This window comes from Varanus komodoensis, unplaced genomic scaffold, assembly GCF_004798865.1.
Source record: "Varanus komodoensis strain SLA01 unplaced genomic scaffold, ASM479886v1 scaffold34_1, whole genome shotgun sequence".
NCBI lineage: Eukaryota > Metazoa > Chordata > Lepidosauria > Squamata > Varanidae > Varanus > Varanus komodoensis.
Window position 1 is genome coordinate 9,640,673 of NW_025335854.1, and position 16,058 is coordinate 9,656,730.

Genomic DNA, 16,058 nt, shown 5'->3' on the forward strand with positions numbered 1-16,058 from the left:
GTCCCTATCGAATCTCATTCTGTTGTTCTCAGCCAGTGCTCCAACTTATCAGGATACCTTGAATTTTGTTTCTGTCTTCCAGGTTACTAGCTATTCCACCCAGTTTTATGTCATCTGTAAATCTGATCGTGGTTCCTTGCGCTTCCTCACCCCAAAAAAATTAATAAAAGTGTTGAAGAGCACTGGGCCCAGGACTGAACCCTGCAGTACCCCAGTCAGCTGGATCCACCCATGGTGGCTTGACCGAGCCCACTGGTGTGTTAATCAGGTTCTCATGGGGCACTTTGTCCAAAGCTTTGCTGAAGCCAAGATTTAATATGTCCACAGCATTCCCACACTCCATCCCTAGTTAGTTGCCCCAAGCAAAATTTTCATAGCCAATGTAGTGCTGTGTTTAGAGTGTTAGACCTGAGTTTGACTTCCCAGAGCCAGGTATTTTGAACTTTCAGTTTGCTTGTACGTCTGGATCTTGCTTTTGTTATGACTTGTGGTTACAACAATAAAAATTTGCAGCTTTGCAGTCAGCCACAAAGCTTATTAGAGGACGCTGAACCAGGCACACACACATGCCATCTAAATGACCTCATAGGATTGTTCTGAAGATAAAATAATGTGGTATCTCAGTATCTGCTTGATGGGATGTGTAATGGAGCTAGTGCATGCATCTGGCTAAGCGTCATCAAACGGTACGAGAGAGAGGAGGACAGACCCGCATCTGGACCGGGCTGTAAAGTGTGGCTTTTTAAATGAATAATCTCTTGCTCTGAAGTCTAAAAGATTATCATAATGCTTACATGTTGTGTAACCTAAGCAGAAGATGTTTTCCTCGCTTGTGTTTCTTAATTTTAAGAAAAGTCTAACTTGAGTTGAAATACTTAGGTAGAGATCAAAGTAGACTTTCTGTGCCATTAATGCTAAAGACACAGGAGTTCTTCGTTAAGGGTTTGGAGTTCATTCCAGAAATCTGCTTGCCAAGGTGCAGAGAATGTCTGTGAGACGGACTTTAAAATGTACAAAAGCAGAGATTGATTTCACCAGGACAGGTTTTTTCGAAGACCAGCTCTTCTGTCTGACATCCTTTCTAGACACACCCAGAATTCTCAACCTACAATTTGAAAATCTTTGTGCTTTTAAAAATATTTGTTCTACAAATTAGGAACACCTGCAGTGTCTAGGGATCTGTAAGCTAATTCATCTTCTGCATCCAGCTTTAATAATGAAACAAGAATCTTAAGGCCTAATGCTTAGGCAGAAGTGACCAGAAGCAGTATCAAAAAGCTTTGCAGAGGTCAGGGCTGGATTAACACAGCCGGTCCCTGGCCCTCTGATGCCCCAGTCTTTTTAGGAGCCTCTACAAGTGCAAGGAATATTTCGAACTGAAAACTACAGTTCTTCTGTAGTTCCATTCCTTCTGATTAACCTTATTTCAGTTAAGTCCAATCCATTTTGCTGAAAGCTGGAGAGTCAGCTGCAAGACTTTCAGTTTTGCGAGAGCCCGTGCACTTCAGATGGGGTAGAGGATTGGACTCGCCCCGGGAGTCCGGCAGCACCCTTTGCCATTTCTCATTACGCCTCCATTGTCTCCCTGTGAGTGTCGCTGGCCCCGGCAAGCCCAGAAGGCTGCTGCCAGTGCCTTGCAAAGCCCAGCACCGTTGCTCTGTGCAGAGTGAGCCTCCCCGCGCCTGTCCCTGCCCAGGGCGCCCTGCTCTGTCTCACAGGTCATGCTGCCTGCCGTCGTGGCTGGCAACCTTTCCGGCTTGTGGGCACGTTTGCCACTCGTGCCCCTCCTTTGCCTGGATCCTCCCAGGGTTTCCACAGCCGACGAGCGACAGAACTTTTCCTTGGCGCCTTCTGCTGCCCCCCCGCTGCCTGTCGCCATTTCCACGGGTTCTCCCACTGCCTCTTGTCACTGTGCTGCCTCTTCCTGCCTCACCCGCCCCACAAGCCCCTGATCCTTTGTGCCAGCCCTCTCACCTCCAGGGCAAGGGAGCTGGCAGCCTCCCCCCTACTTCCTTTCTGTGTGCTCTGGAGCATGGAAGCAGCCACTGCAGGTGACCCTGAGGTCTTGGTGAGTGCCCCTGGGGGACGGGACAAAAACCAGGCCTGGATATGCCAGCTCCTGGTCTGGTGCATTTGGGGCAGCCTTAATTCTGGCTCCTACTCCGAGCCGGAAATAGAGTTCCTTACTCCACACCTTTCCAGGCTGTTGAGCGCTTCCGATTGCACCTCTTTCCAACAAAGTGGAGCTGGTACCTCTTCCCCAACAATGTCCGATTTCCCTTCCCTTTCTCCTCTCCAGTCATTTGGCGGGAACACACCCGTGTCCTTAAATGACTTTCTCCTCTGCATAAATCACAGTTGCACGCTTTGACCATCTGCAGCTGCGTTCTGTCTGGGGTCCCCTGTGCGTGGTTTGAATTATGCATCTCGCTGTGTCTTTGTGGAGCATCGTGTTGGCGTTGGACAGCCCGCGCACCAGGCAAGCTGCACCGAAATGCTCGGCTCCACTTGCACAGAGCTAATTTCCAAGCTAATTCCATACAAATGAAGCCATGTTTTCCCCATTAGAAACTCTGCCTTTTGCCAGGGCCACATTTGCACAACAGACGATGTCTGGGGTGTTGTAAATGTGCAGGTGGAGCAGGGGTGAGCAGGCCAGTGCTGGGCAGCTCCAAGCCCCTCTGGCCGGCCGAGAGGTAGCAGCTCTGCTAATTATCCGGAGTCTTTCAGGCGTGTGTGATCTGCGGCGTGATCAGCTCAGAAGCCTTTTTGTTGGCTCGCATGTTGCTGTGGTTGTTGCCATCAAGTTATCTTTGCCTGAGGCTACTTACAACTGCCGTGAGGCCGGCTGACCAAGAAGCACTGAATTGCCCTTTCCTCCTCGGATAGAGAGTTTTGCGTGATTTGAAAGCTTCCCTGTTCTTGCCGTAACAAAACCATAACAAAATAAGGTATATCAGGCTTTTACATCTGGCATTACCTGCCCAGGGCATTTACATCTGGCATTACCTGTAGCTTCTGGATCTGGGATCTGGGGTGCCCACGCTCTTTCCCCTGCCAGATTCTCCTCTCCCCTCCCCTGGAGGATTGCCCTCATTGCTTCCTCCCCTGTACAGAAGTGTCCCAGGTGAAGATCCACGTGCCTGGCAGCCCCCAGCTGCATGCTGAAGAAGCGGGGCTGCTCTGCTCGCTGGGCGTGGAGGGGCTGGCATCTCCTCCCTGCCCACCTGCTCCTGGGGACCCGGAGTCAGCTGGCATTGCTGCTTCCACGTTGGCATTGGCAGCAGGGAGGCAGAGCGGCCCACGGGGTGGCAGCAAGTGGCTTCGCCCCCTTCTCTTAACCCTTCCGCAGTCTTATGCTGGGCTGGGGGAGGCTACCGCCTCCCCGCCAGTGATCTTGTGTTTGCAGACGTGCAGCCCCCCTGCCCGTCCAGAACAGGAGGTCCTCAAGGCCAAAAAAGTTGCGTCCCCTTCGTAGTTTTTTGAAATCATCTTAGTAGGTTTGCTAAACCATTTGCATCTTGCCTCTTGCCCATTCAGCTCAGGTCATACAGAGCCTTCTCCAGCTGGGTTTCATCCAGATGTTCTGGATTTAAGCTGCCATCTCCCCATTTGCTGTGGCAGATGGGCAGGCATGCTGGGAGCTACAGTCTGAAACTTCTGGGGGGCAGCAGTTTGGCTAAGGCTACCTTGGGCGATGGACGGCCCAAAGCCTGCAGCAGTCGACTGCACAGGTCCAGGAACTGGGCTCGCCCTTCCCTTGTGGGGTTTGATTCCGGAGCTGTTTGGGGTGCTTCCTGGGAAGCGAAGGCGCCATCTAGGGAGCCCGGGTGCTTCAGGGCTTGGGCTGCTTGAGCTCCCCTTGGGCAGACCCAGTCATCTCGAGCTTGGCGGGAAGTTGGCTGTGGCAGGACCAGTGCCAGGCCGTGCTCCCCAGAGCGGCCTGCTGTCGACTTGGGTGGATGTGGCGCAGTGGGAGTGGGAGGGGAGGCAGCAGGATGGAGCACGGGCATCCCCGCAGGTGCCGCGCTTCGTTTCTGGCGTGCCGAGACGGAACGGCGAGGCTGGCCCGCTCCTGGTCGGGATGGTTAGGGATCCTGGATTCAAGCAGCTGCGACACCTCGAGCAGCTGCCAGTTCTTTCCACGCGCCGAGGGAGGGCTTCTGCTTGGTGCCTTGTCTTGAGAGAGAGAGAAATGCAAAACCAAGGCAAGGTTTTCCTGCTGTTTTCCCCTTTCCTTGTATCAAATAACTGATTTGGCAGATAAGAGAGAGGATGTATGGCAGGGGCTTTCTTTGTTTTGACAAGGAGAGGTAAGCCAAGCCTCCAGCTCAGCGTGGAAGTGGCTGGTGCCCCCATGCATATGCAGCCCCTCTCTAACATGGGCCACTGGGCCCTCCATCTTTGCCTCCTCCTGTTGACTTCCTGTGAGTGTTTTTGCTGTTGTCTTTGCTACTGTTTTAAGGATGGCAGAAAGGGCGCTCTGGGTGTCCGTCTGTCCCGTTTTTCCAGGTAGGAAAGCTCCCTTTGCTTGTCAGTGTTGGCATGACTCTGTAGGACCCGAAACCTTTTCCCTGCTTCCCCTAATATCTCTGCAAGGCCTTCTTCCATTACTGTTTTAAGGGCAGGCCGCAGCAGGCGGTTCTCACCTCCACTCCTTCTGCCCCGCCTGCCGATTCCCTTCCGCGAGTGACGGTCCAGCCAGTGGCATTTTGCAGAGAGTTTTGCTGCTTCCTCGGTGTAGCCATGAAAGGAGCAGAAATGAGTGCTCCCCGACCTGTTTCCTTCCCGAAAAGAGCAGTTCCGTTCGTGTTGGGCCGCCCTGGCAGCGTCACACTGCCGTTGCATCCGTGGTTCACCGGGTGGCTTTGCACGTCATGGGAACCCCCCGGGATAACTCTGCACCATGCCATGCGGACTCAATGAGCCCGGCAGGCGATCCGCCGCCCCGTGCCTCCTTCCCTCCGCCCCACTGGATTTCTAGGGGATCTGCCCCCGAGAGGAAGCAGCTGAGGCGCAAGTGGGAAGGGGCAGCAGCTGGGCAGTGCTGCTGAAGCAGACACCGCCTCCCGGCTGCCTCCCCTGCTCCTGCGCGAGGGGAAGCTGCTCGGGACGGGAGCCAGAAGGCCGGGCCATGGGCTTGGCAGGCGTGCCCGTTCCCAGCGCGCTGCGGCCAGGACAGCTCCTGCTCGAGCGGTTTGCTGGCAGGTGGGGCTGGGGGCTGGCAGCCTGCATGGCGGGCCCTTCCAAGCCTGGGGCAGCCGCACCTGGTGCGTTGCCAGCTCCCATCTCGTTCCCTGGAGCCGGTTTCTCGGGGTGGGGGGGCACCCGGCAGCCGCTCGAAGCCGGGACCGCTGTTGGCCCCCTCCCTGCCACTTTGGCCCCTCGTGCCCAGCAGCTTGCTTCCCCACGCCAGGGTGTGCTGTCTGGGCAAAGATCACCCCACAGGCCCTCGTAGCAGGGAGAGATCGCTTCGTGCTGCGCTTCTCACTCGTGATAAATCACACTGGAAAATCCCTATGGCTGCATTTCGACAACACAACAAACAACCTCTGATAACAGGCAGCAACTGCTTGTCCCATTGTGTGAACCCAGTCTTTTCCATCAGCAAGGCCCAAAAGAATCAGTGGAACCAAAGTTCCCCGTTGGATTTTGCCAAAGACTGAAATCGCCTAGTTAAGACGCAATGCCATTCTGTCTGCCAGAGCCAGCACCCAATTCCATTTTTGCCCTTGATTTTTTCGGTTTGACCACTGTAGGAAAGAAGACTTTGCCCCCCTTCACACCCCCAGTGCGAAAAGGAAGCTGCCTTCCTCCCCCTCTTGAACACCCTTTCCGGAGGCCTCGTGGCCTCGTGCTCCATGCCATCTGCTGCCATTCATTGGCCTGTTCTTGCTGTTCCACCTTAATGGAGTACAGAAGAAGCAGCGTGGAGCAGATGTGAAAGATAAGCCTGAATTCTGCACCTCTGACCTGCTTGCTAGTTAAGGCAAAGTCTCCCTAGATTAGAGACTAACCCGCATTGTGCCTGATGCGACTAGCATGCCAGGCAACATAAATATACCTCAGTGTCTACATAAAACTCTCCTGATAGGTTGTGCTTGCTAAACAAAAGCTGCTGGCAACTTGGTGTCTTGCTTGCATTGGCACATAAGAGCAGTCATCCACATCATGCAAAGTTTGTCCTGACATTTTTAGCGTGTTTACAGAAACAGCCATTTATTTGGTGTGGGCCGGCTGGGAGGGTGAGGGAGACTTGAGGCCAGTGGGATTTTGGATGTGGGTTGCAGCTGTGCCCACGCCCCAGACATTGGGCTTCCCAGGCATCTTGCCCAGGATGTATAGGGTGGCCCACCCAACTCTGAGCAGGAGACAGCGCAGGGAGCTGGCTGGTTCCTGTTGGCTTATAGCAAAAGCAAATGTTATGGAATGCCGCCTTTGTTTTCCTCTCCATTTTCCCATTAGGGTTGATGGGAAAGCAGATTGAGTTCCAGCTCCCCTTGTCAAAAAGTCTTGGACAGTAACGATCTTTCCTGAGCTTTGCAAAGCCTCCCCCCCATCCCACCCCATGAGCAGCAGGCTGTTCCATCTCGTTCTGCATCGCCTTGTCTTGGAACGCTTGAGCCCCAGCCAAAGGCTGAATAGCGGTGCTGACCCTCACAGGCCTCGCTCGCAGATTAGATTAAAATGTGTCAGCTGCTTTTGGGTTGGGAGAGCCCACAAAGTGGCACAAAATTATGGAGTGGTGCTAGGAAGCTTTTTTCAAAAACTGAGCAGTGTGAAATTGAGAGAGACGGGGTCAACATGCATGAATGCTAACAAAGACCCAGTTGGGAGGAAGATGAAGGATCCCACTGATTTCCTTCCGAAGCCACATTGTCTTCACCAGTTCCCTTGCTTTCTTTTTTAATCAAAATATCTTGGGATCGTTTGCTGTGCCTTCCACTTTTTTTTAATGGTTTGGAATAATCTGTTCATCCTTGTATCTACTCAAACTGCAGGCGAAGATGGGCGGGGATTCCCTATGAGTAGGAAGCTGATTAGGGCCTTTCTCCCTGAGTTACCCCTCTCCCCTAACACAGGGATTCCCTCAAGACCTGTACCCTCTTTCTGCAGCCTGAAGCAGTGCATTCCCCCCTCCCTGCCTGGATAGAGCAGGCCTGGACTAGATCTCTGTGTCACACGACCAGGTTTAAGAACTCTGGACTGGATCACTTCAGAAAGTGAGAAGCAGCAGATCCCGTAATCTTCTCTTACACAGAAAACTGCTTTCATATGAAGGAATATTTGCTATATATTTGCTATATTTGAAGGAATATTTGCTATTTTGCTGCATACACAGGGCTTTTTCTTTGAAGGAGCATTGACTTCTTCCACCAAGTAAGCAAGCAAGAATACCTGTAAAGCTGAAGGTCCAAAACTGCTTCTGAGGTGGCCTGCAAGTCATTGTTTTGTAGAGGCCTGAAGGCAAACTGCAGCCGACAGGTATCAGGAGCCAAGACCCCATTAGAACAGGGATGTTTGAGCCCCAGCTCTAGGCCAGAGCGAGACTGGCCCCTCTGGAGAAGTGCAAAGCACCAGGGATGGCTCCAGAGCCCAGTGCTGAGCCACTTCTTAGGAAGTTCTTTCTCTCAGATAGGAGTGATATGAAATGTTGCCGCTTTTTATTACTGTGGGACTGAGTGTTTAAATAAGAAGGCCATAGCAAGGATGATAAAAACAGATTGGGTAGATTACCCACGGAATTGGAGCATCGCACCACTACAGGAAGTCGTGTTGGGGGGAAATCCCAGTCGTATTGTGTTCAGTCCCAGTCGCCTTACCTGAAAAAGGACGTCGCTTAGAAAGACGGCGAGGAAGGGAAGACTTGAGAAGAGGTGTTTAGAACAATGCATGGCGTGGACAAGGTGGCGAGGAAGTTGCTTTTTGCTCTCTCCCGTAAGACTCGAACTTGGGATCCTCCCATGCAGCTGAGTGCAGGAGGTTTAGGACAGACAGGTGAAATGAGGTCCTCCTCCACACAGGATATTTATGTTTGTTTATTAGACTTACCGTATTTTTCACTCTATAAGACGCACCTGACCATAAGATGCACCTAGTTTTTAGAGGAGGGATCCATGGAAAGCTTCCTGATAATCACAGGCACATTCCCCATCACTTCCCCATGGGCTTCATTAAAAAACGGGTTGCCATTTGAAAACACACACCGACCTGTGATTAACAGCTCTCACATGCGCCGGAGGAGCGGGGCGGAGCAGGGCGCGCCGAGTGCATGCCGGCCAGGTGGTGCCACGTGGTGCAGGCGGGCCGGCAGCGGGCCGGCAGCGTCCCGGGCGTCGGGCACACACACATTCACTCTATAAGATGCACAGACATTTCCCCTTACTTTGGAGGGGGGGAAAAGTGCGTCTTATAGAGTGAAAAATACAGTATATCCCATCTTTTTTCTTGCAAGAACTCAAAGCAGCTTACATGATTCTCCTCCTCCTCCTCTCAGTCTTGTTCCCAGAACAACAGCCCTGTGAGGTGGGTTGGGCAGAGAGTCTGTAACTGGCCCAAAGTCACGCAGTGGCTGAGTGGGGACTAGAACCCAGAATGCTCTCTTACCCGCTACTGCACAGTGGCTGTCTAGTATAGTTAAGCTGTGGAATTCGCTGCTGCGGGAGGTGGTGCTCCCCACTTACCTAGATGGCTTTGGAAGGGGACTGGACAGATGCATGAGCAAGGGGGCTAGTGGTGGCTACTGGCCCTGCTGGCCATGTGCCACCTCCTTCGCCAGAGGGGGCCGGCCTGCGTGCACCCGTCACCGAGGAGCTTGGGCAGGCGGGGTTCTTGCACCTATCCTGCTTGAGGGATCCTGTGGGCAGCTGGGTTGCCACCGTGTGTATGGAACACTCAGGTAGATGGAGTTGGTGCTCAGGTCCAGCAGGGGTGTTCTTAAGTTCCTGTGTGCTTAAATTAAAATGATTACAGTTTTGTTCTGTTCTGGAGAACGTGCATATTTTTTGAGAAGCTCTGTATCTGCTATTATAAAACCTGTGAGAAGGAAGAGCTGCCCCGTTTAGAGCTTCTTAAATAACTTGTTTGGAAGGGAATACTAAGGCCCCCGACCGTGTTATCGCAAGGATGGAGATTACAAAGGAAGATTCGCTTGAATGGCGGCTTGGACTGCGCTAACGAATGGTCCCATTTTCGTCATTCTCAAATGGTCCCATATTCAAGTCCTTCCCTTTTGGTTCCTCTCTTTTTCTTCTCCTCTCTTGTTTTTTTAAATCACCTTGGCTCTTTGTCTGGGAGCAGATGTTTGACTACTCAGAGGACTGAATGGACTGCCTGCTGAAATACTCTCTCGATATAAGCCCTGTTTAAGACCTGGCAGTTGGAGGAACCCTTTCTCTGGAATAAGCTATTTCCAAGAGAAGGAATTCCTGGCAAAACATCTTGTGTATGACAGTGGGACCGTAGCTATACAGTAGACCGCTCTATCCAGGCGCTCACTGGAATTCTCTCTTCCGCTAATTGCTATTGCAAATGTGGATGTGTTTTTGTATGGTAGGGAATGGTCATGCAAATGCATCCATTGTTGTTTTTCTATTTTTTGCTGTGGTCTTTTAAAACTTGCATTGGCTACTGAGAGCTGCCGCCATCTAGCAAAAGCTAGAATTATGATCCCCAAGTTCCTAAGGAACAATGCTCTCCTTTGGAGACTCCTTGTTGGCTCTTTGTCACCTGAGTGGCACCAGGTGCGCATGAGAATCCAGTGAAGTCCCCTCGAGCTGCATTCTGGTTTGTCATGCGCTTCCGAAAAGGGGCCTTTCCTTTTCACCTGCCTCAAGGCCATAATAATATGGTGCAGTTGCATATTTAACTGACCGACATCCAGAAAGTTTTCCTTTTTCCGAAAGCAGCTGGAATCAATTAATCTGGTTTTTTTAAGCATACAGTGTTTGACAATGAAAGCAAGCTTTGCCCCCTGGCCTGACCACAAATGGCATTTCCAGCAGAAAACACGGAGCCTTCTCTTTTGGACATCTCCAGATAAATCTGTTTTTCCAGGAGTGCATCCACAGGCAAGAAAACCATTAAGCTTTAAGGAAAGAAGCCAGCAAGCAAAGTTAACCTGTAGCAGCACTGAGGCCTTGTGGGTCCCTGTAGTGCCTGCGTCGCTACTCGGCGCGAGCCGTGGGGGAGAGTTGGTGGGAGCTTTCTGTGGTGAAGTGAGCATCGCTGGAGTAGCCAGTGCTGGCATCAGGATTTTTAGCTTTCAGATGCTGATCAGTGGGGCATCTGGTGGGGCTGGGACAGGCTCAGCTTAAGGACCACTTCATCAAGGAGAGCTGAGGAATTGTGGAAGATCACTCTAGCCGTGCTCCGTGTTTCTCCTGCATCTCTGATCCGTGTACTGCAGAACGTTTTAAAGAGGAGGCTTTCCCGGTGGGATGCTGAGATGATTATGGCCACGGAGAATTGGCAGGTCTGAGTTCGGCCTGAAACTTCAGCGTCTTTGACTCTTCAGAGTCTCTAGGGTAAGGTGAAGGTGGGCTGTCTTTGGCTTTGTTGAAAAGAGCTTTCCTTCTGTTTCCATGTTCATCAAAGGAGGCACCAGATACCGCCAAGAACCCGACTACCAGGTGTAATTGCCTGTAACCTCTCGGCATCAGTTGGCTCTGTCCTACTCTGCCAGACTCGGCTGTCTGATCTGCACAATCCACTAAGCCCTGGTTGTGGGAAGGAATGGCAGAACAGTGATTTGGAAGCCCCTTCCACCAGCATTTCAGTTATCAAAATGAGCGCCGCTGTAGCTTCATCTCACTTAAAAGCCCCTCACAGGCCTGCTTGGCTGGACGTAGTGGGCATCCGAAGTGGTGCATACGTCCTCTGCCAGGCCTCATGTCATTCCCACTAGTGAACACGGACTGGTAACGTGTTTGATTTGGTTTGTTCAGCCACTTTCTTCCACCCGACACCATCCACACAGTCACTTATCTGCCCTTTTCAAGCCCTTCTTCAAAGTAAATGCAATCAAGCCAGTGGCTTTTTCCACACTGGCCTCCTGAAATGTGTGGCTCAGAGCACCATGCAGACAGGACTGGGCAGCTGGGAAGCTGCAGGCATCAATGCTGCTGCTCCTGGCTTTTTCCCAGCTCTGAGTGGGGTCCCTTTTCTTCCCTGTCCCCCTGGATCCTTGAAAGTTAAAATGTGACGCAGATTGCATGAGCTACTGCCAACCTGGATGACTCAGTTTCCCCAGGCAGCTGGCTGGGGGATTGTAGCCCAGAGCATTTGGGGGTACCTGGTGGGGAAGGCTGACTTTTCTGCCCATTTCCTAGAGTAAGATAGCAGAGAGTCAGGGAAGGAAGCAGCTAAATTGCCCCCCAGGTCCCCCAGGCACTCTGCTGCTGGAAGGGAAGACTCTCACTCTGGCTTGCTACAACTGGCAGGTAAGAGAGAACTGCATACAGATCAGCTCCAAAACACATCTAACGTAATATCTTGGTTCAGTGGACTCAAAGACCATCCCTCCCCCGTCTGCCCACAAAGGAAAGAAAAGGTGCAGGGCTTTCAAGGTTTTTGCATTGCGTCATCTGGCAAGATGTTTCAAAAGACTGTGGCGGGGGGGGGGGGGGCTTGCAGCTGATAACGAAGAAAGCAGAGCCAGAGTTGTAAGATGATATGGAGGAAGGTTTGCAGATGTCACGGAGCAGAATCTAATAACCGTTTCCCACAAGACGTGGTTTGTGGTGGGTGGGTTGGGTTGGGTTGGGTTTTTACGGCCAGCATTATGTTTTTTGCTTTTGGTGTGCCTGCCTGGGGCAGGGTGGGGGGCGGATGGGCCCCTGGCGGTAGATGCGCTGGTGCCGGGCCTGCTCACCCCTCCCTTCTCTTCATCCCAGCCACACTTGCACCCCTCTGCGCATCTCTCTCCCTGCTCTGGGCCAGCAATGACCCTCCCATCCACCGGTGGGTGCGGCGCTCTCCCCCGTCCTTCTCTTGCGTTGCTGACACACGCACCGTGTCTGGGCAGGCTGACCGCTACACGCACAATGCAGCGCACGACTGCACTGTGCCGCCTCGCATCACGGGTGGGGTGGTGGCTCGTTGGAGCGCTGCTTCAACCCCCGTCCTGGCGGTATAATCCTGATGTGATTGCGCCATCATTTGAGGGGGGGTTGGATGCATCCATGTGTCCAGACAGTGGCATTCGTCAAGGCTCAGGGTGCCGCTTCAGGGGACCCGTCTCCACCAAGCCACCGAGATGGCCGTGTGACACCCGCAAGACTCTCTCTCTCTGAAACTCTGCACGGGTTTATTCGGCAACATCAGACATTTTGCAAGGCCAATGCAATAAGTTACATTTGAGCTGAAAGCTGTGGAAGAAACTGTTCTGAATGTGGCCCTGCTGCATGGATAAACTTGGGATCTGAAAAAAGGAGGAGTGCATGATTAAACCCCTGAAATGTGTTCAATTACTGCCAAAACAGGAAAGGGGGAGGAAGCCCAAGACATCATTCACTGGCAGTTTTAGCACTTGAAATATAAATATCTAAAAGGTGTTATTAGTAATATTAGTACATGTAATAAAATTTGAAATATGAAACTTAAAAACCCACCATCTGCTGCTTTCATGTGAAGTGTCAGTTAAAGACAGAATAAATCACAGCGCTTTAGACCCCAGAACAGATGACTTTATAGCTTTGAGCCAAAATGTACATTTCAGTGGAATGACAATCTACGGAAAAGTTTAAGACCTGAGTGCCTGGCATAATGGCTGGAAAACCGTCAGCTTGGAAAGATAAGATTGCCAAAGGAGCCCACGTCCAGCAGATTCATTTTCTTCATGACTATCTCTGACCTTTCCAGCCAGATACTCTGTACATTCTAGAATTCAGCCCAAGGCGATGTACTTCTTTCTTCAGCTGAAAAACAGAAAGATTTTCTTGTCTGTGTAGTAGCAAATCCGAAAGCTGAACATGGTGGTGCCCCAGTTCAAGCGGGAAAAGCCAAAGGTGCCCAGCTTGGGAACTGTCACCATTAAACAGGAACAGGGTGCAATTAGAGGAAGCCACATGGCAGTAATTAATTATTTTCAAGATTTATTCCCTATCATTTCTCTCAGTTTTCTTGAAATGGCATGGTCCTTAGTTTCTCGAGTGGCTTTCTCTGTTGACCTGTGTTTTGCTTACATTGACTGGGCTTGCATGACCTGACAGCTCCTCATGGGTTGCTCTCCCTGGTGGGTTGTCACATCATTCCGATCTGGACCAAGTTCCGCAGGGTGGCTGCATGAGTCAGACTCAGGGCAGAGAGAAAAGCGGGTTGGAATCCGGGAAGCCAAGCAGAGAAAAGCCACAGGATTCCCAGCCCCGATTCCTCACACGTCACTACCATGGTTTGTTTATGGTGGGTTGCTGGGTCATCTTACACCCCTCATGGGTACTTGTTGCCAGCCTGTGGCTTGATCAGCGAGAGCAACAGCCCCTGCTGCTTTTGCCAAGCCGGCCCCGGCACCCACCGAGGATCCCAAAGGGCCCAAGCGGCACTGCCTGGGCAGCCTCCGTTTGACCTTGGTCTGGTTCGACAGTGGCGTTTGCAGTCCCTGTCTCGGCAGCCACGAACAGCCCCTTCAGGGTGTCCAAGCATCTCCTGGAGGGGTTCTCCGTGGCAGTTGATCTTGTTAAGCAGAACTGAACAGATGGCGTGTGCGAATAGGGTGAGGGTTGTTTTTCTTAGCCACACTTGCATAGGCTTGGCGTTGCGTGAACGTGCAAATGTGAAGCTTTAGCCATCCGACCCTGAATATTGCCCCAAAGGGGTTCCAAAAAGCAGTTTTTGTCTGTCTGTCTGTCTTTGTTTTCACTTGGGAGCTGTCAAAGGGCATGCTGTGAGCAAGCTTTGCTCTCCAGAAGAGAGCCAGCGTGGCGCAGTGGTTAAGAGTGCAGGACTGGGACCCAGGCGATCTGGGTTCTAATCCTTGCTCAGCCATGGAGCGAAGTGGGTGACCTTGGGCCAGTCACAGGCTCTCGGCCTGGCCTACCTCACAGGGTTGTTGTTCTGGGGACAAGTCTGAGAGCAGGAGGAGGCGAATGATGTAAGCCGCTTTGCGTTTTTGTAAGAAAAGGGTGGGGTATGAATCAAATAGATAATAAAGGGGGTGGAGGGATTGCACCCCCTTTATCGTTTATTTTTTTCTTCCTGGCAGTGCTGAAGGTGATGCCACGTTGTACTTTTCGCAGGACTCGGCCTGCTTGGGCAGGCACCATGGTGTACCCCACCCTCTTTTTCTGGGACCCCTTAAAAGGCGGGCTTTGGTAAGGCCACGGGCAGCTTCTGACCTCCTCTCTTCTTAAACAATCCAGCTGGCTACGTATGCCACAAGCGCAATTGTCCCTTGAGTTATCACTGATGTCGGAGCTGCCCTTGACAATGTGACTTGCTACCTGCAAGCCGTGTGGGGAATGGGTGCTTCAGAAATTCCCTAAGTGGAAACACGGCCAATTCTTAATTCTGATTTCATCTGTTACGGAGCTTTTACAGGTTTTGAACGAGCCGGTTCCTTGTCCAGGTTCCCAGCACAACTCAAAGCTTGTTTCCATGTCTTTTAGGATCACCTGTTACTCCCTGCTACCACCCATAATAAGACCAGGCGGCCAAAGATGTCCATTGTGCTGCCGGCAATAAACATCAGTGGTGAGTATTACATTCCGCATGCTGGAAAAGAACCTGTTACTTCCTGTCAGTCAAATTGCCTGAGTTACATACAGAGACATGCGTCGTATTAATTACTTCTGTGCATGGGCTCTTTCCATGAGCCGAGGCGGAAGTCTTTATTTGTAGCAATCGTGTGACGATAAGCTTTACATTTTTGAGTGAGAACTGATTCATTGGAATTGAGCGTTTTTTTATTATTATTATTATTATTATTATTATTATTATTATTATTATTATTATTATTATTATAATAAAATCCATTCCTGGAATGGATTAATTCATGGTGCAGGTATGAGGAATTGCGTGTTGGAATGATGGCTCGAAAACAGAAACTAAGCAGTTTTGTAGACACAAAGCTGGCATGTAGAGCTGAATAACCTCCTCCCTGCCTTGTTACTCTTTCAGGTGCAGTGAGATGGGGGGGCATTGAAGCATTCAGGGCCCTTCCCTTCATTGCCTGAAGGGCGTAGTTTAAGAAAGCTTTATCACTTGAATCTGATGAGGGTACAATTTGCCCTAATGAAGAAGATACAGTTGAAAAACCAAACCTTATTTATTTAGTTTATTTGCGTGCAAGCACTGTCTTGAAAAACTCTTCTTACAGAGTGGTTGAGTCACATTACAAGGATGCATGTAAGCATAAATTTCACACACATTCTCTCTCTCTCTCTCTCTCTCTCTCTCTCTCTCTCTCTCTCTCTCTCTGTGTGTGTGTGTGTGTGTGTGTGTGTGACAGAAAGACAGACAGAAAAATAAAGACATTTAAAACTAATTCAATTAATATGATAAAAACAGCAGTTCAAAGTGTTTTTAAAAAGTCAGTGCTAGTCTGTTTGCATGCATTAGTTGTATGGTGCTTTTTGCATATCGTACCAGCATTTTTTTTTATTACTGAAACCCAGTTAATTCATTTTAGAAAGGCTGCAGAGCAAACCTGTTTCTCATAAGCTGACCAAAACTGTTTTCTGACCAGGAAGAATTTCTTCAACATGAAAGAGCAAGGCTGCAATTTCTGGCCTTTTTCATAGCTCTAGTTACTCAAGCAAGATGACCGACAGAGGGTCATGCAGGAGGTGGAGGCATGCTTAGACAATGGATCACAATTTGGATTTGGGATTAACTTGTCTGAAAAAATGCTTTTAACATCTCTGAAGCAGGAGCTGTTTCTGGACTTTCACACCTGTAGGCATGTGGTTTATCGCTTGCAGGCTGAACTCTGCGTGCGATAACGATATGGAAACTCTTACGTTTTCTTGGAAAAGTTCTTTGCTGCTTCTTGCAATCAAAGGCAGTTTTCCAAAGAAAGTGAACAGAATGAATTACACTCTTGTTCTGGATCAGAACACAGG

General features: G+C 50.7%; 1 protein-coding gene across 3 annotated transcripts in view; it reads left to right on the forward strand.

Moving 5' to 3' along the window:
- ATF6 (activating transcription factor 6) overlaps positions 1 to 16,058 on the forward strand; it is a 63,853-nt gene that overhangs the window by 26,158 nt on the left and 21,637 nt on the right. For 2 of the 3 annotated variants that reach the window (XM_044439108.1, XM_044439109.1), the window contains exon 15: positions 14,604 to 14,688. In XM_044439108.1, coding sequence (XP_044295043.1) covers positions 14,604 to 14,688 — 85 coding nt within the window. Of the gene's footprint in view, positions 1 to 14,603; positions 14,689 to 15,445; positions 15,515 to 16,058 lie in introns of those variants that run through there. The other variant, XM_044439110.1, reaches the window with a different exon arrangement.